This window comes from Aegilops tauschii, chromosome 6 (genome assembly GCF_002575655.3).
Source record: "Aegilops tauschii subsp. strangulata cultivar AL8/78 chromosome 6, Aet v6.0, whole genome shotgun sequence".
Taxonomy (NCBI): domain Eukaryota; kingdom Viridiplantae; phylum Streptophyta; class Magnoliopsida; order Poales; family Poaceae; genus Aegilops; species Aegilops tauschii.
Window position 1 is genome coordinate 410,798,083 of NC_053040.3, and position 27,143 is coordinate 410,825,225.

At 44.9% G+C, this 27,143-nt stretch overlaps 1 protein-coding gene across 1 annotated transcript; it reads left to right on the top strand.

Annotated features, from left to right (window-relative positions):
* Positions 1 to 10,650: 10,650 nt before the first annotated feature.
* On the top strand, positions 10,651 to 12,565 carry LOC109755626 (uncharacterized). Its single transcript, XM_020314521.4, has 2 exons — positions 10,651 to 11,094; positions 12,121 to 12,565. Exons 1-2 carry the CDS (start codon positions 10,808 to 10,810, stop codon positions 12,278 to 12,280), a joined length of 447 nt encoding a protein of 148 aa, XP_020170110.1. The 5' UTR covers positions 10,651 to 10,807; the 3' UTR covers positions 12,281 to 12,565.
* Positions 12,566 to 27,143: the final 14,578 nt, after the last annotated feature.

Genomic DNA, 27,143 nt, shown 5'->3' on the forward strand with positions numbered 1-27,143 from the left:
ACTTGACGTGGTATTCGGCACACCGGAGAACTATCGGTCCAAAGAAATAACATTCCAAGTGGCCCCTTTCAACAGCGGATATCACGCCCTGCTGGGGCGAGACGCTTTTACACACTTCCAAGCTATACCTCATTATGGGTACATGAAGCTCAAGATGCCCGGGCCCAACGGCATAATCACTCTTATCAGTGATCCGGACATAGCACTCCGCGCCAAAAACAAAACCGCATCCCTAGCCCTCGAGGCATTATCTGAAGCCCTCGCGGCCGAAGAACTAACCGCATTGCACTCTACGGTGGATAGGGACGATGTGATCCTAGAAAAACGACCCAAGTCCACCTCCTTCAAACCAGCAGAAGAAATAGTCAAATTCCAAGTCAATCCAACGGACTCCAACAAGACAGCATCTATTGGGGCACAACTCGACCCAACGGTCAATGCCGTTCTACGCAAGTTCCTGTGCGAGAATTGGGACATATTCCCCTGGCACCCTTCTGACATGCCAGGAATCCCACACAGGCTAGCCGAACACAGCCTCAATATCCTTAAGGGATATAAACCAGTCAAACAAACATTGTGGCATTTTTCCAAACCCAAACGACAAGCTATGGGAGAAGAGCTAGCCAAGTTACTCGAAGCCGGATTCATCAGAGAAATAAAACACCCGGACTGGCTAGAAAACCTGGTGATGGTACCAAAGAAGGATATATACTGGCGCCTATGTGTCGATTTCAAAGACCTCAACAAGGCTTGCCCTAAGGATCCCTTCCCCCTCCCGTGGATCGATCAGATCATCGACGCAACCGCAAGACACGACTCACTGTGTTTTCTCGATGCATACTCCGGATACCATCAGATCAATATGAAGGAGTCCGATCAAGCCGCAACGGCATTCATTACCACATATGGGCCTTTCTGCTTCAACACTATGCCTTTCGGGCTCAAAAACGCGGGCGCCACTTACCAACGCATGATTCAAACATGCCTGGAAAAGCAGATCGGCAAGACAGTAGAAGCATATGTGGATGACGTCGTCATTAAGACCAGGCACGTTGAGTTGCTAATAGACGATTTACGTCTCACATTCGACAACCTCCGTACATACGACATTAAGCTCAATCCAGAAAAATGTGTTTTCGGCGTCCCCGCTGGAAAACTGCTGGGCTTCATTGTTTCCAGTAGAGGAATCAAAGCAAATCCAGCCAAAATCCAAGCTTTGTCGCAATTGGCTACACCAACAGACCTTAAACAGGTGCAAAAACTGGTTGGATGTGTGGCAGCGTTAAGCCGTTTATCTCCAGATTGGGAGAAAAGGCATTGCCACTGTACCGCTTACTCCGGCACACCGATCACTTCGAGTGGACGGATGCGGCAACGGCCGGACTGGAAGAAATAAAAGCCCTCCTAGCGAGCAATCCAATCCTGGCCGCGCCAAATGTCGGCGAACCCATGCTATTATACATATCGGCAACACACCAGGTGGTGAGCGCCGTGCTCGTTGTTGAGCGAGACCAGGTCGGACACAAGTTCCCGCTTCAGAAGCCTGTATATTACGTATCCACTGTTCTCACACCATGCAAATCCTGGTACCCTCATTATCAAAAGATAGCATACGCGGTCTTTATGGCATCCCGGAAGCTGTGACACTATTTTCAAGAGTGTTCGATCACGGTGGCTTCCGAAGTACCACTCAATGATATAATAAACAACCTCGATGCTACGGGCCGGATTGCCAAATGGGCCATTGAGCTCCTTCCATTCGACATAACATACAAACCACGTCGAGCAATTAAATCCCAAGTATTGGCGGACTTCATCGCCGAATGGACAGAGGCCGAACTCCCTAAGGAGTACGGCACATATTCCAACTGGGTCATGTATTTCGATGGCTCCAAAATGCTGGCAGGATTAGGAGCGGGTGTCGTTTTAATGTCCCCCACTGGAGATGTAGTCCAGTACGTACTCCAGATATTATATACAGACTCCAACAACGCAGCCGAATACGAGGCCTTATTGCATGGTCTTCGGATTGCCGTCTCCATGGGCATACAACGCCTAGAAGTGCGTGGGGACTCAAACCTCGCAATATCTCAAATAAACAGAGATTTTGATGCCAAAGATCCGAAGATGGCGGCTTATTGCAATGTCGTCCTAAAAATGTCGGCTCGGTTCGAGGGGCTCGAGTTTCATCACGTGGCTCGAGAAAGTAATCAAGCGGCGGACGTCCTCGCTCGCATCGGCGCCAAACGCGACCCCGTCCCACCTAACATCTTTCTAGAAAGGCTTTTTAAGCCATCCGTGGTGTGGCAAGGGGAGAGCGGTGACACTAGTCCGGACCCAAACACAAGCCCAGATTCCGAACACACCGCTATCATCGGGGGCTCAGCCACCGAAATAACACCGTCGGCCCATCTCATTATGGCAGTAATTGCCCCATGGACTAAACCCTACTTGGCCTACTTAATAGGAAGGAACTCCCTGAGGATCAGGACGAGGCCCGCCGCATTGTCCGGCATTCGAAGGCCTATAAGGTTCACGACGGAGAGATCTACAAGAAAAGTGCTACCGAAGTCCTTCAAAGATGTATCTCCGAGGAGGAGGGGCCGCAGCTCTTGGCTGAAATTCATGCAGGTCTCGGCGGCCACCATGCCCCAGCTCAGGCCCTTGTTAGCAAGGCCTTCCGTACAGGTTTTTATTGGCCGATGGCCCGAGCAGACGCGTAGGACCTTGTCCAACGTTGCGTCGGATGCCAGCTTTTCGCTAACCAGAGCATATGCCACCCACTGCTCTGCAAACAATCCCCATCACTTGGCCTTTCGCGGTCTGGGGGCTTGATATGGTCGGACCCCTTAAAGGAGAAAGCCATAAGAAAAAATATTTGTTGGTCATGGTGGATAAATTCACTAAGTGATTAGAGGCCAAACCAGTTAAAACGGCTGAGGCCGGACCAGTGATAGACTTCATATCTGGCTTTGTACACCGTTATCGTGTTCCACACAGCATCATCACTGATAACGGCTCCAACTTTACAGCCGATGAGGTGAAAAATTGGTGCGCCAATCTGGGCATTAAGCTCGATTACGCCTCCGTCTATCACCCGCAAACAAACGGTCACGTCGAACGCGCCAATGGTCTTATTATGAGCGGCATCAAACCCAGGCTGGTGTGATCTTTGAAGGAATCAGACAAGCACTGGGTTGAGGAGCTCGACTCCGTACTCTGGGGGCTGCGGACCACGCCCAATCGCACTACCGGATACACACCTTTCTTCATGGTGTACGGCACAGAGGCGATGTTGCCCTGCGACATTATTCATGACTCACCTCGATTGCGCATGTACGAAGAGAGAGAAGCCAAGCTCGATCGGCAGGACAACCTAGACGCCCTGGAGGAGGAGCGCGATGTTGCAAAAGCCCGTTCCGCATTTTATCAACAACAGGCCCGCAGATATCAAAGCAGGGAAGTACGGGCCAAGACTTACAATGTTGGCGAACTCGTTCTATGCTTGCCAGAGAAGAAAAAGGACAAACTCAAGCCCAAATGGGAAGGTCCCTTCATCATTGACGAAGTTCTCACTGGAGGAGCGTACCGCCTGCGTGATGCGTCAGATAATCGTTTAGAGCCGAACCCTTGGAACGCGGCCAGGCTCCGAAGATTCTATGCTTAGCGCCGAAATCTTTGTTTGTCTCCTTCTTCCTACTGTTCCGTTTGTTTTTTCCTCTCTTTTCGCTTTTCCCCCCTTTTTTTAGCCTTAAAGCTTTTCATGCGGCTCAACCGCGCACCGGTAACATACACATACTTAAATATGTACGTCCATCATACCTGGAGGCTTCTTGGACAGAAGCTTGTTATTATTTTCCGAGCATCAAGCTCATCACATATGCGTTTTTTCATATGTCCCTTTTCTTCGCCATTATATGCATCGATATGACTTAATTCTTGGCCAAGCTGGGTTGCCTGGCTCCTGTGATTATGCCCTACGTTCCCGTTAGTTCGGCTAGGGCATAAAGGGAGCACCTCTGCGATTGTTACTGCCGGGTCATCCGGATGTGTACCTCAGACTGGGTGAAGCCGAAAGCTAGCGTTCTTAAGGGAATATTCGGTCGGTGGATTAAAGATGTTTTTTGCATTTACTACATTGTGAACCCCAGAAGTTAAACATACTGCGATTTTTCAATCACAGTTCAGACATGCGCATTAACGCATGCATACCCAGGGAAAGGAACCCTTAACGGAACTATTCTCTCTGGAAGATGTTTCTAACAATCTTAATGCAATATAGCATAACTAGCCGGATACAACTTGTCTGTTCAAGCAACTATAACCCCTACACCTGGTTTCCAAGCATACACCGGTCTATTCGGCCGCAATAGTATTCGAAAACACTCCGCACCTTCGGGTCTAGAGGTCGAAGCGAAAAGGTCTGCCATGACAATTGTTTTACAATTCAGCTAGAAGGAAAATACACGGTCACTTGGACTCAAACATTTCCTCCTCTATACCGTCCAGCAGCCTATCTAACTTAGAATCCTGCTGGGAATACTTGGCGGCTACTTTTACTTGGTCATATACCAAACTAACGGGAACTTCTTTCCCATCTGACCCTAGAGGTCTGACCCGAGCCATGTGATTCGGATCAAGCTTGGTGTACCGTATTTTCACCATGGCCCAGGCCTCTCGCGCACCTTCCCGGCAGGCCGATATTTTCCACAATCGAAAGCGCCGCTGCACCCCCTTGAATAGCTCTAGGAGCTCCTCCATCTTTCTTGGAGGACAGGCAGATGGCCACAAGGCCTTGGCAATGCTTCGCATCGCCTGCCGAGCTTGCTCATGCATGCGCGACAGCTCTTGTAGCAGATCGCCCGAGAATCCGGACATCTCCTCTTCGGGACGACCGGCCAGCATACCTGTAGACATAACTCTATCAGTCCCTGTTATGTCCGAATTACTATAAGATATAGTTCGGCCACATACTGAATATGCCGCCTCGCAGCCTTTTGTTCTCCTTTACGGAGTCGGCCAACTGGGCCCGCACATCTTTCAGTTCTTCGCCCAGCTGGGTGTTTGAATCATGAAGTTTGTTTTTCTCCTGTCTGACTCGGGCCAGCACCCGCTCGCCTGCGGCATGTAGTCTTTTCGACTCTTTCTCCTCCAGGTCATGTGACGATCCTGGTAAGCCGCAGTGTTAACACAGCTGCTATACAATTACTATTTCTCGATGGAGGGAAATATTACCTACAGACGCCTTCTTGGATTTTTCCAGTTCGGCGGTAACTGCAGTTAACTCTGTCCGGAACTTGTCTAGCTCTTGGGCTAGCAGGTCATTCTTCTCAGAAAGAACCTGCTTATACAGCGATCCTCAAATCAGTTGTACCAACTACTTTAAGTCTCGGGGGCTACTGGCATATGACTATCATATTCGGACACAGTAAATTTACCTGCGCACCTTTTAAATGTTGCTTTGTGGCCCTGCTAAGCCCATCTCGAGCAGCTCGGATGTAGGCATCAGCCGAGCTGAAGGCATTAGAAGCCTCTTCCGAGAAGCGGGGGTCCCGTAAAATGGCCCTCCGGCGCCGGTGATTCATGGCGCTCTCCACCTTCGAGTTGGTGACGGACATATCTTCCGAGCTTTCAGCTGAAGAACAGTCCGGCGTCACTCCCATATCAGCCCTCGGCTCCTCGGCTGGGGCCGGATCCCGGCTATTGGGAGTATAACGGGCCAGATCCCCGAACACAGTCCGGAGAACTCTTTTCCTGATATGGGACGAACATGAAAGTCACAGTTGGGTGCGACTATTAAACAAAAACATACTTGGGAACTCGTACCGCTTTGATGAGGGCCCGACCGTGTCTTCGTTCGCCTTCCTCTTCGAAGGCTTGCTCGGTACGGGCGCCGCTCTCTTCGGAATCACTCTTGGAGTAGCATGGCGCGTCGAGTGCCTCCCCTTTGAAGCACAGGATGGTGCGGTGGGTGAGGTAGAATGAGAGAACTCTTTTGGACAAGGTGTCTCCTGATTACTTACGTGTTAAGCGGGGAGAAGACCGGGATAATCATCGATGATGGCTACTTCTGTGCCGTCGTAGCTCGTTTGGTAAAACACCCCATTCTCGAGCACCACGAATATATCTGGATCCTCTTCGAATCCGGGGTCAAGGTCCCGATTGTGGCCCTCGGGCTACGGGGCGGGGCTGTAAAGCCCCTCGGAAATCTTTCGCCGGTGCTATTATAAATGGACAGGTTAATGTTCATTGAACGTAGCTCAAGGAGTGGAATGAGTAGACCAGAGGAGTTGGGGGCTTACCCAACTAGGAGGACTGTAAATAGAATATCATTCCCTGTGAATGCGTAGGAACTCCTCTTCCTCCCCTTTGAACAGTTCAGCCAATATTTTGGCCAGGGCGGCAGGGGTGTTTGGACCCTTCCTGCCGCAGCGGGAGGCGTCATCTTCCCCATTGTAGTGCCACATAGGAAGTCCTCTGTATTGGAGTGGCTGGACCCCCCGCACTATGGAGGTCGCCATTACTTCGACTATCGTATATCCGGACTGGGCGAGCATCTTTATCTTGCTCAAGAGTTGGCGGACTTCCGCACTATCTTCCTCCTCGAGGCTTCGAGGGCGCCAGCTGTGGCGTTTCTTCAAAGGAACACTTGTGAACCCGGGAAGACCCCTACGGACTGGGTCAAGAAGTACGATGTCCTCGATGTAGAACCACTCGGAAGTCCACTCTTCAGATGCCTTCTTCGGTGTGCCGGATAGGTATCCGGTCTCGGCAATGCGCCATATTTCGGCTCCGCCCACTTCAAATATTGATCCCTCGTGGTTACGCGGGACAAGGCAGAATAACTTTCTCCACAGTTCAAAATGGGCCTCACAAACCAGGAATAGTTCACATAAAGCGACATAACCCGCAATATGCAGGATGGAGGCTGGAGTAAAGTTGTGCAGTTGGAGGCCATAATATTCCAGAAGCCCTCGGAGGAATGGATGAATTGGAAATCCCACGCCCCTTAGCAAATAGGGGACGAAACACACTCGTCCCCCACCCCCTCGGATGGATTGGGGAAATCCTCCGCCTGGGTTTTGCCATTAAAGGAGGCCAACCCTGCTCGAACAAGGACCAGATCCGCAGGGGGGAGAAACCCCTGTATTTGCAGCTTCTCCAGCTGACTATGGGATACGGAGCACTTCTCCCACTCGCTTTTTTCTGGGCCGCAGGGACGGGAGGAGGAGCTGGGAATGCTAGACATGTTGGAGTGTTCTTTCCTGGCGATCTTTCAGGATTTTTCTTCCACGAGATGTCAAATGGATCTGAGATCCAATCTCTTTAAATAGACGCTATCCCTCGCGTGGCTGGGGTGTTATGTGCAAAAATACCCTGACCTCTCGCATTCGCTCGACACGTAGAAGCTGAAGTTGTTAATACACAGAAACCGAGGGGTACGACATTAAATGGAAGGCCGAATACACTACTTGGAAGTCATCGGTGGAGGAACCCGCCTTGCAATGCTGAAGACAATCTATGAGCCGAACACCTCGTCATTGAAGACTGGTTCGGGGGCTACTGAGGGAGTCCTGGACTAAGGGGTCCTCGGGCGTCCGGCCTGTTAGCCATGGGCCGGACTGATGGGCTGTGAAGATACAAAGACCGAAGACTTTACCCGTGTCCGGATGGGACTCTCCTTGGCGTGGAAGGCAAGCTTGGCGATCAAATATGTAGATTCCTTTCTTTGTAACCGACCTTGTGTAACCCTAGGTCCTCCCGGTGTCTATATAAACCGGAGGACTTAGTCCGGAGGCGGGACTCATAACCATAGTCATACAGGCTAGACTTTTAGGGTTTAGCCACTACGATCTCGTGGTAGATCAACTCTTGTAATACTCATATTTATCAAGATCAATCAAGCAGGAAGTAGTAGTATTACCTCCATAGAGAGGGCCCGAACCTGGGTAAACATTGTGTCCCCCGTCTCTTGTTACCATCATCCTTAGACGCACAGTTCAGGACCCCCTACCCGAGATCCGCCGGTTTTGACACCGACAGCAGGGGTCATAATTTAGCACAAAGTCAGATGTGTGACGTGCCTGATAAGTGGTCCAACAAAGTAGTGAGGCACAAACGTCTATCTATCAAGCCACATAACACACTCCCATTAAAAGTGTTCCCAAAAAAGATATGGGTGAATTCAAACAAAAAAGTAAGGTGCTTTCATGTATGGGCCAACATAGACAACACTTGGTCGTGGTTTCATTGCTCAAGAAAATTTGTGCAGCCCACATGCCTCAAATTATATTGTGGTATGAAAGTATGATACCATTGATCTATTAATTACAATACTTTGCCAGGACATGGAGTATGTGAGCTCGAGCTCACATGCACCCTTTGCTAGAGTAAAATCAATTTTTTTACAAAATACAAAATATTCTGATTTTTTTTTGGCAACAAACATTGATGTGTGTTTCACAAGCATGCCAATTTTCATGATGAAATGACATTTGTGGTGGTCTCGACAAAAACCAAAAACATGCTCCAAAAAACTGTTTTTGGAAGCATTTTGGAGCATCGCTTTTGTTTTTTCACCATGACCTGCAAGAATGTCATTTTATCACGAAATTTTGCACGCATGTGAAAAAGACATCAATGTTTGTTGGAAAAAATCAGATTTTTTTACTTCCTAAATATCTTTTGAATTTTACAGTAGCACAGGGTGCATGTGAGCTCGAGCTAACAAGAGCACTTTCGTACTTTGCCACCATATACATACACAACAAACATTAATGAAAACGAAAACAAACTAACTAAATAACAGTATATTTGGTCATGATAATGTGACCTTGTGTTGGATTTTGGTGATCAACTACGGTGGGGTGTGTATAGGGATGGAAGGGGGTTATTTTTGGAACCTCACCTAGTCCGTAAATAATCAGGGAAAAGCTAAAGTAATTTACTATCTTAATGATAACTTTTTATATTATTAACAATAACTAATCTAGGTGAGAACACTGTGCATTTCTATATATGAGGGAAAAAGTATTAATGCACCAGATGAGAATACATACAAGACACTACAAGTACAACAATCTAAAGGTACCGAGTGACTTCCCTCTGTGTCAACTTTTGTAGAATTGCTATCGCTTTAGTTTGCACGCTATGATTTAATTGCAATGCTGAAATTCCACATCATTTAGAGTGAGCATAAAGCAACAACCGCCTAAGTGTTTAGGCATAGTTTGTGTACTAGATACTGTTTGTTGTATTGTTGAAATTCAAACAAACATAATCGTATAAATTATTTCATATTGAGACTACAAATTATTTTGATGTTGTAAATCTTAAAGGGCACTTATTTTGACTTTCGGTGTAACGTAAACCGTAATGTAAACCTTGTTTGTCGCCATGATATCTATCTTAACGCATAGAAAAGACAAAACAAAAGTCGTACTCTAGCTCGAAGCCAGATGTATGACGTGTCGGATAAGTGCTCCAGCGAAAAAGTGAGACACAAGTTGACGTCGATCTATCGAACCACATTACACCCCTATATTAAAAGTGCTCCTGAAAAAGATTCGAGTGAACACAACCCGAACTCCACTACGGTTTCCTTGATCAAGGCCAGTGCATAGTGACGGTTTCCGCAGCCCACATATTTGAATAAACATAATCGTATAAATAGTTTCATGTTGAGACTAAAAGTTATTTTGATGTTGTAAATTTTAAAGGACACATAATTCTGACTATCGGTGTAACGTAAACCTTGTTTGTCGCTATGATATCTATCTTAACGCATACAAAAGACAAAACAAAAGTCGTACTCTAGCTCGAAGCCAGATGTATGGCGTGTCGGATAAGTGCTCCAGCGGAAAAGTGACACACAAGTCCACATTGATCTATCGATCCACATTACACCCCTATATTAAAAGTGCTCCCAAAAAAAGATTCGAGTGGACATAAACGAAACTCCGCTACGGGTTCCTTGATCTAGGCCAGTGCATAGCGGCGGTTTCCGCAGCCCACATATCTGTCAAAAGTCCACTGCCGTTTCCTTGATCTAGGCCAGTGGACAGTGACGGTTTCTGTAGCCTACATATCTGTGAAAAGTCCACTGTCGTTTCCTTGATCTAGGTCAGTCACAAGGAGCGACGGTTTCCACAGCCCAACATATCTGTCGAAAGCCCATTGCCGTTTCCATGATCTCGGCCAATCACGCGTAGCGACGGCTTGTGCAGCCCTCATATCTCGCATCATAATGTGGTGCCGCGAAACTTTCATGCCACCATAAAACAACTCGACTAAACAAAAAAAGCAATGCGGGTCATAATAATGTGTTTCCTTATTATGTTAACACCAAATATCACACAATGGTTGGTTTTTTTTCTATCTAAAAAGGGTTGATTTTTTCCTCTACCTGAGCAAAACCAAATCATCATGCGTGTAGCATAGAGTAACCATTGCCCGATATGGAATAATAGACACCGGATGGTTTTACCGCACACATATATGTAAGCGGCGCGAGGGTAACTCTAACAAACTGCCTTAATCGCTATAATTCCATATCATAAATCACGAGATCAAAAGCATCCAGGTGTCTAGAGTGGGGTGTGGACGGCTCACGTGCCCGGCCCTCCTCCTCTTTTTATGCCCCTGCCCCTTCCCCGTTCCTCCTCCCCAAAACCCCTCTCCCCACCATCCAGTCTCTCTCCAAATCTTGGGACACAAAGGCCACCGTACTGAAATATAATCCTAGATTGACAGAGGCGGGGCGGGAACCAGCGAGCGAGCGAGCTCGGTTGGAACCCGGTCCGACGAGATGCTCCAGAAGCGGCCGAGGAGCATGGTGATGCGCCGGAAGGTCAGCGTAGCGTCCATGCCGTCGGTGCAGAGGCGGGTGCGCCAGGTGAGGAGCGACGACAAGCAGGCACGCGCGAGGCCGATCTTTTTTGTGTCGCCTTGCGCCGAGGAGATGGCCGCCGGAGGCGGCGGCCACCACTCTCTGAAGAGGGACGCATTTACCGGGCTGTGGATGACGGCGGCGTTCCTGGCGGCCTGCGGCATCTGCGGCAAACCCCTCGCCGACAAGGATGCATATATCTACAGGTACTAGCGTCACTGTTTCCCCGTTCTCTGTTCGTCGTAGCGTGGAAGTGTCCGGCGGAATTCTCGTGTTCCGGCCTTGTGTTTCAGTTTTGTCTTTTTCGGTAGCTTCCTGGTGATTTTTGGCTAGGATCCGATCAATCTCTCATTATACTTTCTGATGTGAATTCCGCGCCGTTCGTTCGTTTTCCACGTCAAGTTGCAACTGATCGAATCTTGCTATGATGTTGCTGGCATCCTACGATTTTGTGATGGTTTCGTGGTTCCCCTCGGTTATGTGAAGGGGTTATTCAGGATCCGTTTTCATTTATGAAAATTTAGCGATCCTCTCTGTTAAATCTCCACAAGCCGTACTAATTTGACGAACCTTGTTCATTAGAAAGGTAATGCTGATTCGATGCTAGTATAAGCAGTCAATCGATGCTACTAGTATAAGCAGTTCATAGCATGAATCTTATGCTCTCCCATATTCTAGAGGAATGTTAGATGCAAACCTTTTTCCTCAGCATGTTATTTGTTGCCGATACATTTTTGGTTTGATCTGCCATGCTAATTAATTATTAATACTCCGTATGTATTTAGTAATCAGATATGTACTATTGATGCATGGGGTGCTCATAACCTGATAATTTTTCCTCTTTTAATTTTGGTCGCTGAATTATGCTCGAACTGCCTGTCTCAAAATATAAAATTATTGGGATGCATTTAGATTTTTTTAGGGGGGGTGCATTTAGATTTAGTTTTCTAGCCAAGAGTCAAGACTACATATATACTCCCTTAAGCAACGCAATAAATAAAGAATATTAATCAGCCAATCATATGAGTTGTGTTGTTTGATTATCATACCATAAAATTGTCACTCGTTACCATCTGACGCTCGTATTTCTTTGATTGCCACAATCTGTCATCAACCAGAGAGAAATAAATAAATACTAAAAAAATCCATGGCTTCTTCACTGCAATAACAGAAGGTTAAATTTATTCAATGGAGATGTCTCTGACATGATGGTCCAATTCCTTTGTCTGCAGGAGTGAGTTTGCATTCTGCACCAAGGAGTGCAGGGAGATGTACATCGAGAAAGACATAGAGATGGAAAATAAGTGCCGCCTCAGATCCATTAGGAAGGCCCCGTCGGACCAGTCCGGCAGCGGCGGGGGCTCATGCAGCGGGCCAGGCAAACCCATTTAGCTTATATTAGCTCTCAAAAAAATAAGTGTCAGACATATGTGGTACAATCTCCACCATGTTTAAGCCGTCCGTCCATGTATACAAGTACAAGGTAGTGGTCTCAAATAATGGTCCAATAATGGTCGGCTACGTCCCCGTTTCATGAGTCAGTTTCGCCGCTTCGTGGTTGACATGGAGCTGCGAGATATTTACCTCATACTCAGTCCAAGGAGTAGGACAACCCTCCCTCATGCACAATGATCGTGTTTTCTGTATGCCAAATTGAGAGGTCTCGCACCCATACTATCTGCTGCGCAGCTTGGCCTCGACCACCGTCGATCATTGCCCCCTCCTTGTGGATCGTGTGCCCTGTTCTAGCCACCCCACACGTTTTCCTTTCGAGCGTTTCTGGCATAAGATGGACAGCTTCCTTGAGTTAGTTGTTGCTGCTTGGGATTCTGAGGAGCCGGATCCGGACCCCTTTTGTTGTATCTACTTGCGCCTCAAGTTCATGGCATGATGTCTCCAAAGTTGGAGCACGCGCTCCATCAACAATATCTCTCTTCACCTGCTGCTTGCGCACGATCTCATCGCTCGATCTTGACGGGGTGCAAGACAAGAGGCCCCTCTCGCTTGAGGAGGCATGGCTACGGCGCAAACTGAAGATGGCTTATTTGGGGCTAGCCTCCCTCGAGCATTCCATCGCTCGGCAACGGGTGCACTTCTACTGGCTCCGCACGGGGGGTGGGGTGCAGGGACACTATAACTATGCTTTTTTCGAGATCTATGTGTCTCATCGTAAGAAGAAAAAGCATATCTTTAAGATTCATGTCAGTGATGAGGTCGTCTCAAGTGTCCCTCACTTTCAAGGTGTTTGGACCTCGATACTTGAGAGAACCAATTGCTGCGGAAACCAAAAGGCTCTTGGCAAGGTCCGATGCAAGAGGGTGGCTAGCTTTGCTCGGATATTTTGATTGCATGCACTGGAGATGTAAGAACTGCCCAAAAGCTATGGAAGGGCAAAATCAAGGCCATTTTAAGAAGCCCACCATCATTCTCGACGCAGTTGTATTGCATGACCTCTGGATTTGGCACGCTTTCTTTGGCATGATCGGATCTCACAGTGACATCAATATGCTACAGCGATCTCCATGGTTTGCTAAGTTGACTGAAGGACAAGCTCCTCCTTCCAACTACACTAGCAATGGACATCATTACAACATGGGCCACTATCTGTACACGATATCTATCCTCCGTGGGCTACATTAGTCAAGACCATCTCTGAGTCAGTTGGTCAAAAAAGAAATCACTTTACCCAAAGACAAGAAGGAGCTAGAAGGGATGTGGAGAGGGCTTTTAGAGTGCTCCAATCCCATTTTGCAGTTGTTGATGAACCTGCTAAACTATGGGATTCAGAGACCTTGTGGGTGGTGATGACATGATGGTGTGTGTGATCATGCACAATATGATCGTGTAGGGTGAGGGTGAAGATGTTGCGAGAGATCTGGAATTTGAGAACATGGGTGATCGTATCCAACTTCCACACAAGAAAATATCTATGCTTGATGAGTTTGTTCAAACGCATCATCAAATTGGCGCCGAGCAACTCATAAGAAGCTCGAGGAAGGTTTGATTATGCATCTATGGATGATTAAATGGGACAACTAGAACATACGTGTGAGTTGAGTTCAAGTTTGAACTATTTTATTTGAACACTTAGTTGGATTGTAATATTTAAATTAGAATTGATCTCGCATTTGAATATTTTTCACCCATCAAAGATTTGATATGCTATCATTTTGAGCTCATGGACTTAAAACACAAATACGAACATTTAGGGGATTTAGAGCATCTACAGCCGAGCGCCTCAAACTGGTCACAAACGCCTGGGCGGACGAACCGGTCAAAAAAAGTCAGGCGCCTCAAACCGGCCCCAAACGCCAGTGCTATCCGACACCACTCATATCCATCCCAAATCTGTGGCGGATATGGGGAGGCTTGGGTGCGTCCGCCACATCAGCCCAACCCCTGCTGGCCCACCATGGCCCCACTCTGTCCCCAGAAAACCCCACCCCTGGGGGCGCCCTGATGCCTTGTGGGGCCCACAACTGGCCTCCGGCCCCCATCTTCTGCTATATCAAGGGTTTTGACCTAGAAAAAAAATAAGGAGAGGACTTTTGAGACGAAGCACCGCCATCTCGAGACGGAACCTATCGGCGTTCTGGGAACGGGGATACCCAGACTTGCCTGCCTGTGGCCCACGGCGTGGCCCCATCGACAGCCTGGTACGGCCCACCTTCAGCATCAACAACACAAGACCCTCGCGAGGCGGACGACACCAAGACCTCCAGAACGAGCGGCCTCCTCGGGCTGGCTCCTGAGGAGTGGAGATCTCTATGCAAGCCATCACCTCATGAGACCCGGGTGACGCAAGCCATGACGACCAAGGCCAGGCGGGCGCCAGCGGGCCCAGTACAGCAGTTTCCTCTTTGGTGTTAACGAGGCAAGCGCGGGCGCGGAGTCCCGAGGAATCAGAAAAAAGGTTCCATTTACGTGCAACAAGACCAAGACCGCCAGGACAGCAGGACGGAGGTCATCGCCGAGCCCACCGCGGCGTCTGATACGTCTCCAATGTATCTATAATTTTTGATTGTTCCATGCTGTTATATTATCAATCTTGGATGTTTTATAATCATTTTATATCATTTTTTGGTACTAACCTATTGACATAGTGCCAAGTGCCAATTGTTGTTTTCTGCATGGTTTTTACATTGCAGGAAATCAATACCAACCGGAGTCCAAATGCAACGAAACTTTACGGAGATTTTTTTGGACCAGAAGACCCCTAATGGGCCAAGGCTGCGCCTGGGGGTGCTCCGAGGAGAGCACAACCCACCAGGGCGTGTCAGGAGGCCCAGGCGCGCCATGGTGGGTTGTGCCCACCTCGGGTGCCCCCGGGCCGCCTCTTTGCTCTATAAATACCCCAATATTCCAGAAACCCTAGGGGAGTCAACGAAAATCAATTCCAGCTGCCACATAGTCCAGAACCACCAGATCCAATCTAGACACCATCACGAATGGGGTTCACCACCTCCATTGGTGCCTCTCCAATGATGCGTGAGTAGTTCTTTGTAGACCTTCGGGTCCGTAGTTAGTAGCTAGATGGCTTCCTCTCTCTCGCTGAATTCTCAATACAATGGTCTCTTGGAGATCCATATGATGTAACTATTTTTGCAGTGTGTTTGTTGGAATCGGATGAACTTTGAGTTTATGATCAGATCTATCTTTTTATATCCATGAAAGTATTTGAGTTTCTTTGATCTCTTTTATGCATGATTGCTTATAGCCGCATATTTCTTCTCCGATATTTGGGTTTTGTTTGTCAAACTTGATCTATTTATCTTGCAATGGGAAGAGGTGCTTTGTAGTGGGTTCGATCTTACGGTGCTTGATCCCAGTGACAGAAGGGGAACCGACACGTATGTATTGTTGCTACTAAGGATAAAACGATGGGGCCTATCTCTACATACATAGATCTTGTCTACATCATGTCATCGTTCTTATTGCATTACTCCGTTTCTCCATGAACATAATACACTAGATGCATGCTAGATAGCGCACTAGTAGAAAACAGGGCTTTGGTCACAGGGCAGTATTCACATTAGTCCCCGTTCAGTCACGAACCGGGACTAATGTGAGCATTCGTCCCGATTCGTGCGGCTAAGGCATTAGTCCCGGTTCACCTGGGCCCTTTAGTCCCGGTTGGTGCCACGAACCGGGACTAAAAATGCCCATTAGTCCCGGTTGGTGGCACCAACCGGTACTAATGGGCTTGGAGGCATTAGTACCGGTTCATGGCACGAACCGGTACTAAAGGTCCCATTTTCAAACTCTACCCCCCCCCCCCCCCCCCCCCGTGGACCGCCTTTTCAGTTTTAGAAAAAACAAAAGAAAATGATGGAAATATCAAAAAAAATAAAATAAGATAAGTTCCCATGTGATATGTGGTCTAGTTGTTGGGAAAATTTACAAATATGAATTTCGACTTTATTTGCAAAATCTCTCTGGAATTTGTAAAATGGGCATAACTTTTGCATACGAACTCGGAATAAAAAAGTATTTTATATGAAAAATCATCTACTCGAAAAGTTACATCGGAATTTAACCGAGGGAACACCGTTAAACATTTTCAAAATCCTCAAAAACCTAACAGAAAAAAAGTTACGGGGCTTTTAAGATCTAGAGTGAGAAAAATCGAAAAAATTTCAAACTTACTAGTGGCGCACCATTTGCTAGGTGCGCCACTAGTAACAGAAAAAATATAGTTTCAATTTTTTTTTGGAAAAAATGTGGTCAAATCTGGTCAAACAATGGTCAAACTAATTATTCTAGAATATTAGTGCTACTAAATAATTATTTCAGTTATTTTGAATTTTGGTCAAATCTGGTCAAACTGTGGTCAAACAATGGCCAAACTAATTATTCTAGAATATTAGTGTTACTAAATAATTATTTCAGTTATTTTGAATTTTGGTCAAATCTGGTCAAACTATGGTCAAACTGTGGTCAAACAATGGTCAAACTAATTATTCAAGAAATATTAGTGTTACTAAATAATTATTGTTTTTTAAAACAATAGTTTCAAACTCAAACAATGAAATGTGTCACTTCATGCTCAAGCAAAATTCCTGAGGGTTAATAGGATTGACATCTTACTATTGTCAGGAAAACAACAAGTGCAGACTTGGAAACGAGGGAGAATAGAACCCGGAAGTTAAGGGTGCTCAGGCTGGAGGAGTGGGAGGATGGGTGACCGTTCGGGGAAGTTAGATGATTTGGAATGATGAGGGGTGATTAGAGATTAGAGGATAAATTGAGCAGTGATGAGGGTGATGATCAGAGATTAGAGGTTAAAAAAATTCAGAAATTTGAAAATAAAAAATTTCAAAAAAAAATTCAAAAAAAATTTCAAAAAAAAATCATAAAATTTCCTTTAGTCCCGGTTGGTGTTACCAACCGGGACTAAAGGTGGAGCTCCACGTGGCCGCGGCCTTTAGTCCCGGTTCGTGTAAGAACCAGGACTAAAGGGGAGAGGCATTAGTAACGACCCTTTAGTCCCGGTTCAAAAACCGGGACTAAAGGGCCTTACCAACCGGGCCAAAAGCCCCTTTTTCTACTAGTGGCGGTCGATGTGTGGAGTAATAGTAGTAGATGTAGGCAGGAGTCGGTCTACCAATCTTGAACGTGATGTTTATGTAATGATCATTGCCTGGATATCCTCATGAGTGTTTGAAGTTCTATCAATTGCCCAACAGTAATTTGTTTACCCACTGTTTGCTATTTTTCTCGAGAGAAGCCACTAGTGAAACGTACGCCCCCGGGTCTCTTTCTCATATTATTTGCCTTTGCGATCTATTTTTATTTGCTTTTATTTTCAGATCTACTAAACTAAAAATACAAAAATACCTTGCTGCGTTTTATTTTTATTTATTTTATTTGGCATTCGATCTATCAATCTACTACAATTTTATTCACGTCAGTTTGCCTATCATGAGGCACCGCTACACGGAAGGGATTGACAACCCCTTTTACACGTCGAGTTGCGAGTAGTTGTTATTGTTAGAAATATGCCCTAGAGGCAATAATAAATTGGTTATTATTATATTTCCTTGTTCATGATAATCGTTTATTATCCATGCTAAAATTGTATTGATAGGAAACTCAGATACATGTGTGGATACATAGACAACACCATGTCCCTAGTGAGCCTCTAGTTGACTAGCTCGTTGCTCAATAGATGGTTACGGTTTCCTGACCATGGACATTGGATGTCGTTGATAACGGGATCACATCATTAGGAAAATGATGTGATGGACAAGACCCAATCCTAAGCCTAGCACAAGATCGTGTAGTTCGTCTGCTAAAGCTTTTCTAATGTCAAGTATCATTTCCTTAGACCATGAGATTGTGCAACTCCCGGATACCGTAGGAATGCTTTGGGTGTACCAAACGTCACAACGTAACTGGGTGGCTATAAAGGTGCACTATAGGTATCTCCGAAAGTGTCTGTTGGGTTGGCACGAATCGAGACTGGGATTCGTCACTCCGTGTAAACGGAGAGGTATCTCTGGGCCCACTCGGTAGGACATCATCATAATGTGCACAATGTGACCAAGGAGTTGATCACGGGATGATGTGTTACGGAACGAGTAAAGAGACTTGCCGGTAACGAGATTGAACAAAGTATCGGGATACCGACGATCGAATCTCGGGCATGTAACATACCGATTGACAAAGGGAATTGTATACGGGATTGATTGAATCCTTGACATCGTGGTTCATCCGATGAGATCATCATGGAACATGTGGGAGCCAACATGGGTATCCAGATCCCGCTGTTGGTTATTGGCCGGAGAACGTCTCGGCCATGTCTGCATGGTTCCCGAACCCGTAGGGTCTACACACTTAAGGTTCGATGATGGTAGGGTTATAGGGAATAGATATACGTGGTTACCGAATGTTGTTCGGAGTCCCGGATGAGATCCCGGACATCACGAGGAGTTCCGGAATGGTCCGGAGGTAAAGATTTATATATGGGAAGTCCCATTTTGGCCACCGGAAGAGTTTCGGGCTTCACCGGTAATGTACCGGGACCACCGGAGGGTTCCGGGGGTCCACCGGGAGGGGCCACCAACCCGGAGGCCTGCATGGGCCAAGTGTGGGAAGGGACCAGCCCCTAGGTGGGCTGGTGTGCCTCCCACAAGAGGCCCAAGGCGCAGGGAAGGGGGAGGGGGGAAACCCTAGGCTCAGATGGGCCTAAGGCCCACCTAGGGTGCGCCCCCCCTCTCTCCCCCTCTGGTCGCCCCCCTAGATGCATCTAGGGCTGGCCGCACCCCTTGGGGGGGGAACCCTAGATGGGGGCGCAGCCCCTCCCCCTCCCCTATATATAGTGGGGGTTTTGGGGCTGCCATACACAATGAGTCTCCCTCTCTCTTTGGCGCAGCCCTACCCATCTCCCTCCTCGTCTCTCGTAGTGCTTGGCGAAGCCCTGCTGGAGTACCACGCTCCTCCATCACCACCATGCCGTTGTGCTGCTGCTGGACGGAGTCTTGCCCAACCTCTCCCTCTCTCCTTGCTGGATCAAGGCGTGGGAGACGTCACCGGGCTGCAGGTGTGTTGAACGCGGAGGCGCCGTGGTTCGGCGCTTAGATCGGAATCAACCGCGATCTGAATCGCTACGAGTACGACTCCTTCATCCGCGTTCTTGCAACGCTTCCGCTTAGCGATCTACAATGGTATGTAGATGCACTCCCCTTCCCCTTGGTGCTAGATTACTCCTTAGATTGATCTTGGTGATGCGTAGAAAATTTTGAATTTCTGCTACGTACCTCAACAGTTATTTGTGTGCAGGTGTTATTTACGTTGTGTTGCTTGGTTCTCCTACTGCTTTGATAACCTTGGTCTCATCACTGAGGGAATTACCTACCGCCGTTGTGCTGCATCATCCCTCCCTCTTTGGGGAAATACCGACAAAGCTTCAAGCTGCATCAGCGTCACGACCAGAGGCTTTGCAGGCGAAGACCACCTTTCGTCAGGATAAAATGTACTGGTTGCCTCCCTTCAAATTTGGCCATTGTGGGATCCCTTCCCGCGTTCATTTTTGGGGAATATGACCAAGGCCACTATAAATATAGCCTAGCCACCACCATAGAGGGGGATCGGATCCACTCCTCCCTCACCAGCTCACACCCACACAAGAACACACCTCCTGAGGTTGTTCTCCCACTGTACTAGTTCATCCTTAGCCCACCTCGAGGCTAATCCACCATAAAGCAGGAGTAGCATTTTACACTGCAAGGTGGCCCGAACCAGGGTAAACTGCTGATACGTCTCCAACGTATCTATAATTTTTTAATGTTCCATGCTATATTGTATTCTGTTTTGGACATTAATGGGCTTTATTATACACTTTTATATTATTTTTGGGACTAACCTATTAACCGGAGGCCCAGCCTAGAATTGCTATTTTATGCCTATTTCAGAGTTTCGCAGAAAAAGAATATCAAACGGAGTCCAAACGGAATGAAACCTTCGGAACGTGATTTTTGGAACGAACGTGATCCAGAGGACTTGGACCCTACGTCAAGACATCAACCAGGAGGGCACGAGGTAGGGTGGCGCGCCTACCCCCCTGGGCGCGCCCTCCACCCTCGTGGGCCCCATGTTGCTCCACCGACGTACTTCTTCCTCCTATATATACCTACGTACCCCAAACTACCAGATACGGAGCCAAAAACCTAATTCCACTGCCGCAACCTTCTGTACCCGTGAGATCCCATCTTGGGGCCTTTTCTGGAGCTCCGCCGGAGGGGGCATCGATCACGGAGGGCTTCTACATCAACACCATAGCCTCTCCGATGATGTGTGAGTAGTTTACCTCAGACCTTCGGGTCCATAGTTATTAGCTAGATGGCTTCTTCTCTCTTTTTGGATCTCAATACAATGTTCTCCCCCTCTCTTGTGGAGATCTATTCGATGTAATCTTCTTTTGCGGTGTGTTTGTTGAGACCGATGAATTGTGGGTTATGATCAAGTTTATCTATGAACAATATTTGAATCTTCTCTGAAATCTTTTATGTATGATTGGTTATCTTTGCAAGTCTCTTTGAATTATCAGTTTGGATTGCCCTACTAGATTGATCTTTCTTGCAATGGGAGAAGTGCTTAGCTTTGGGTTCAATCTTGCGGTGTCCTTTCCCAGTGACAGTACGGGCAGCAAGGCACGTATTGTATTGTTTCCATCGAGGATAACAAGATGGGGTTTATATCATATCACTAGTACAAAACAGGGCTTTCGTCACAGGGCAATATTCACATTAGTCCCGGTTCAGTCACGAACCGAGACTAATGTGAGCATTGGTCCCGGTTCGTGCGGCTAAGGCATTAGTCCCGGTTCACCTGGGCCCTTTAGTCCCGGTTGCTGCCACGAACCGGGACTAAAGGGTGCGATGCCCATTAGTACCGGTTGGTGGCACCAACCGGGACTAAAGGTTAGTCCTTTAGTCCCGGTTGGTACCACCAACCGGTACTAATGGGCTTTGAGGCATTAGTACCGGTTCATGGCACGAACCGGTACTAAAGGGCCCATCAAACTCTACCCCCCCCCCCCCCCCGTGGACCGCCTTTTCAGTTTTAGAAAAAACAAAAGAAAATGATGGAAATGTCAAAAAAATAAAATAAAATAAGTTTCCCATGTGATATGTGGTCTAGTTGCTGGGAAAATTAACAAATATGAATTTCGACTTTATTTGCAAAATCTCTCTGGAATTTCTTAAAATGGGCATAACTTTTGCATACGAACTCGGATGAAAAAGTTTTTTATATGAAAAATCATCTACTCAAAAAGTTACATTCGAATTTAACTGGGTGAACCCCGTTAAACATTTTCAAAATCCTCAAAAACCTAATAGAAAAAAGATACGGGGCTTTTAAGATCTGGAGAGGCAAAAAATTCAAAAAATTTCAAATTGTCGTCAAACTGTGGTCAAACAATGGTCAAACTAATTATTCTAGAATATTAGTGTTACTAAATAATTATTTCAGTTTTTTTGAATTTTGGTCAAATCTGGTCAAACTGTGGTCAAACAGTGGTCAAACAATGGTCAAACTAATTATTCCAGAAATATTAGTGTTACTAAATAATTACTGTTTTTTAAAACAATAGTTTAAAACTCAAACAGTGAAATGTGTCACTTCATGCTCAAGCTAAATTCCTGAGGGTTAATAGAATTGACATCTTACTATTGTCAGGAAAACAACAAGTGCAGACTTGGAAACGAGGGAGAGTAGAACCCGGAAGTTAAGCGTGCTCAGGCTGGAGTAGTGAGAGGATGGGTGACCGTCCAAGAAGTTAGATGATTTGGAATGATGAGGGGCGATTAGAGATTAGAGGATAAATTGAGCAGTGATGAGGGGTGGTGATTAGAGATTAGAGGTTAAAATAATTCAGAAATTTGAAAATAAAAAAAAATTAAAAAAATCGCAAAAAAAATTTCAAAAATAAATATCATAAAATTTCCTTTAGTCCCGGTTGGTAACACCAACCGGGACTAAAGGTGGAGCTCTAGGCTGCGTCCACGTGGACGGCCTTTAGTCCCGGTTTGTGTAAGAACCGGGACTAAAGGGGGGAGGCATTAGTAACGACCCTTTAGTCCCGGTTCAAAAACTGGGACTAAAGGCCCTTACCAACCGGGACAAAAGCCCCCTTTTCTACTAGTGTATTGCATGAGTTTATCCCTCTACATCATGTCATCTTACTTAAAGCGTTATTCTATTCTTATGAACTTGATACTCTAGATGCATGCTGGATAGCGGTCGATGTGTGGAGTAATAGTAGTAGATGCAAGCAGGAGTCGGTCTACTTGTCTCAGACGTGATGCCTATATACATGATCATACCTAGATATTCTCATAACTATGCTCAATTCTGTCAATTGCTCAACAGTAATTTGTTCACCCACCGTAATACTTATGCTCTTGAGAGAAGCCACTAGTGAAACCTATGGCCCCCGGGTCTATTTTCCATCATACTAATCTCCCGTCAACAAGTTATTTCTGGCGCCGTTTTTATTTTGCTTTCTTTACTTTGCATCTTTATCATAAAAATACCAAAAATATTATCTTATCATATCTATCAGATCTCACTCTCGTAAGTGACCGTGAAGGGATTGACAGCCCCTTTACTGCGTTGGTTGCGAGGATTTATTTGTTTGTGTAGGTGTGAGGGACTCGTGCGTGGCCTCCTACTGGATTGATACCTTGGTTCTCAAAAACTGAGGGAAATACTTACGCTACTTTGCTGCATCACCCTTTCCTCTTCAAGGGAAAACCAACGCAGTGCTCAAGAGGTAGCAAGAAGGATTTCTGGCGCCGTTGCCGGGGAGTCTACACAAAAGTCAACATACCAAGTACCCATCACAAACCCTTATCTCCCGCATTACATTATTTGCCATTTGCCTCTCGTTTTCCTCTCCCCCACTTCACCCTTGCCGTTTTATTCGTCCTCTCTTTTCCGTTTGCTTTTTTCTCGCTTGCTTCTTGTTTGCTCGTGTGTTGGATTGCTTGCTTGTCACGATGGCTCAAGATAATACTAAATTGTGTGACTTTACCAATACATACAATAATGATTTTCTTAGCACTCCGATTGCTCCTCTTACCGATACTGAATCTTGTGAAAATCAATGCTGCTTTGTTGAATCTTGTCATGAAAGATCAATTCGCCGGCCTTCCTAGTGAAGATGCCGCTACCCATCTTAATAGCTTCATTGATTTGTGTGATATGCAAAAGAAAAAAGATGTGGATAATGATATTCTTAAATTGAAGCTATTTCCTTTTTCGCTTAGAGATCGTGCTAAAGCTTGGTTTTCATCTTTGCCTAAAAATAGTATTGATTCTTGGAATAAGTGCAAAGATGCTTTTATCTCTAAGTATTTTCCTCCCGCTAAGATCATCTCTCTTAGAAACGATATTATGAATTTTAAGCAACTTGATCATGAACATGTTGCACAAGCTTGGGAGAGGATGAAATTAATGATACGTAATTGCCCTACACATGGTTTGAATTTGTGGATGATTATACAAAAAAATTATGACGGATTGAATTTTGCTTCTAGAAATCTTTTAGATTCGGCCGCGGGAGGCACTTTTATGGAAATCACTTTAGGAGAAGCTATTAAACTCCTAGATAATATCATGGTTAAATATTCTGAATGGCACACTGAAAGATCCACTAATAAAAAAGTGCATGCGATAGAAGAAATTAATGTTTTGAATGGAAAGATGGATGAACTTATGAAATTATTTGCTACTAAAAGTGTTTCTTCTGATCCTAATGATATGCCTTTGTCTACCTTGATTGAGAATAATAATGAATCTATGGATGTGAATTTTGTTGGTAGGAATAATTTTGGTAACAACGCGTATAGAGGAAACTTTAATCCTAGGCCGTATCCTAGTAATTCCTCTAATAATTATGGTAATTCCTACAACAATTCTTATGGAAATTTTAATAAGATGCCTTCTGAATTTGAGACTAGTGTTAAAGAATTTATGAATTCACAAAAGAATTTCAATGCTTTGCTTGAATAAAAATTGCTTAAAGTTGATGAATTGGCTAGGAACGTTGATAGAATTTCTCTTGATGTTGATTCTTTGAAAATTAGATCTATTCCACCTAAGCATGATATCAATGAGTCTCTCAAAGCCATGAGAATTTCCATTGATGAGTGCAACGAAAGAACCGCTAGGATGCGTGCTAAGAAAGATTGCTTTGTGAAAGTGTGTTCTTCTAATTTCTATGAAAATAAAGATGAAGATCTAAAAGTTATTGATGTGTCCCCTATTAAATCTTTGTTTTTCAATATGAATCTTGATAATGATGGGACTGAATATGATCCACCTTTACCTAGAAGGCATTCCAAAAATTCGGAGTCTTTAGATCTTGATGCAAAAATTGGTAAAAGTGGGATTGAAGAGATCAAAACTCTAGATATTAATGAACCCACTATTTTGGATTTCAATAAATTTAATTATGATAATTGCTCTTTGATAGATTGTATTTCCTTGTTGCAATCCATGCTAAATTCTCCACATGCTTATAGCCAACATAAAGCTTTTACTAAACATATCGTTGATGCTTTGATGCAATCTTATGAAGAAAAACTTGAGTTGGAAGTTTCTATCCCTAGAAAACTTTATGATGAGTGGGAACCTACTATTAAAATTAAAATTAAAGATCGGGAGTGTTATGCTTTATGTGATTTGGGTGCTAGTGTTTCCACGATCCCAAAAACTTTGTGCGATTTGCTAGGTTTTCGTGATTTTGATGATTGCTCTTTAAACTTGCACCTTGCGGATTCCACCATTAAGAAACCTATGGGAAGAATTAATGATGTTCTTATTATTGCAAATAGGAATTATGTGCCCGTAGATTTTATTGTTCTTGATATAGATTGCAATCCTTCATGTCCTATTATTCTTGGTAGACCTTTCCTTAGAACGATTGGTGCAATTATTGATATGAAGGAAGGAAATATTAGATTCCAATTTCCATTAAGGAAAGGCATGGAACACTTTCCTAGAAAGAAAATAAAATTACCATATGAATATATCATGAGAGCCACTTATGGATTGCCTACCAAAGTTGGCAATACCTAGATCTATCCTTGCTATTATGCCTAGCTAGGGGCGTTAAATGATAGCGCTTGTTGGGAGGCAACCCAATTTTATTTTTTACTTTTTTGCTTTTTACTTCTGTTTAGGAATAAATATTTGATCTAGCCTCTGGTTAGATTTGTTTTTATGTTTTAATTAGTGTTTGTGCCAAGTTTAACCTATAGGATCTTCTTGGATGATAGTTATTTGATCTTGCTGAAAATTGCAGAAACTTTCTGTTCACGAAAATAATTGTTACAAATCACCAGAACGTGATAAAATATTGATTCCAATTTCTGCTGATCAATAAACAAATTTTATAGGCCGTCCTATTTTGGCTGAATTTTTGGAGTTCCAGAAGTTTGAGTTAGTTACAGATTACTACAGACTGTTCTGTTTTTGACAGATTCTGTTTTTGTGTGTTGTTTGCTTATTTTGATGAATCTATGGCTAGTAAAATAGTTTATAAACCATAGAGAAGTTGGAATACAGTAGGTTTAACACAAATATAAATAAAGAATGAGTTTATTACAGTACCTTGAAGTGGTGTTTTGTTTTCTTTCGCTAACGGAGCTCACGAGATTTTCTGTTAAGTTTTGTGTTGTGAAGTTTTCAAGTTTTGGGTAAAAGATTTGATGGATTATGGAACAAGGAGTGGCAAGAGCCTAAGCTTGGGGATGCCCATGGCACCCCAAGATAATCTAAGGACACCAAAAAGCCAAAGCTTGGGGATGCCCCGGAAGGCATCCCCTCATTCGTCTACTTCCATCGGTAACTTTACTTCGAGCTATATTTTTATTCACCACATGATATGTGTTTTGCTTGGAGCGTCTTGTATGATTTGAGTCTTTGTTTGTTAGTTTTCCAAAATCATCCTTGCTGTACACACCTTTTGAGAGAGACACACATGATTCGGAAATTGTTAGAATACTCTATGTGCTTCACTTATATCTTTTGAGCTATATAGTTTTTGCTCTAGTGCTTCACTTATATCTTTTAGAACACGGTGGTGGTTTTGTTTTATATAAACTATTGTTCTCTCATGCTTCACTTAGATTATTTTGAGAGTCCTACAAAACAGCATGGTAATTTGCTTTAATTATGATAGGCATTCAAGATTAGTAAAAACAATTCTTATGAGTGTGTTGAATACTATGAGAAGTTAGATGCTTGATAATTGTTTTGAGATATGGAGATGATGATATTAGAGTCATGCTAGTTGAGTAGTTGTGAATTTGAGAAATACTTGTGTTAAAGTTTGTGATTCCCGTAGCATGCACGTATGGTGAACCGTTATGTGATGAAGTCGGAGCATGATTTATTTATTGATTGTCTTCCTTATGAGTGGCGGTCGGGGACGAGCGATGGTCTTTTCCTACCAATCTATCCCCCTAGGAGCATGCGCGTAATACTTTTATTTGATAACTTGTAGATTTTTGCAATAAGTATATGAGTTCTTTATGACTAATGTTGAGTCCATGGATTATACGCACTTTTCTTCCTTCCTTCCACCATTGCTAGCCTCTCTAATACCGCCCACTTTTCGCCGGTATCATACACCCACCATATACCTTCCTCAAAACAGCCACCATACCTACCTACCATGGCATTTCCATAGCCATTCCGAGATATATTGCCATGCAACTTTCCATCGTTCCGTTTACTATGACAC

Bases quoted from the DNA above. Each gene is read 5' to 3' on its own strand.
- LOC109755626 (XM_020314521.4), top strand. From the start codon at position 10,808: ATGCTCCAGAAGCGGCCGAGGAGCATGGTGATGCGCCGGAAGGTCAGC. The intron at 11,095-12,120 runs GTACTAGCGTCA...CTTTGTCTGCAG, and splicing joins AAGGATGCATATATCTACAG to GAGTGAGTTTGCATTCTGCA.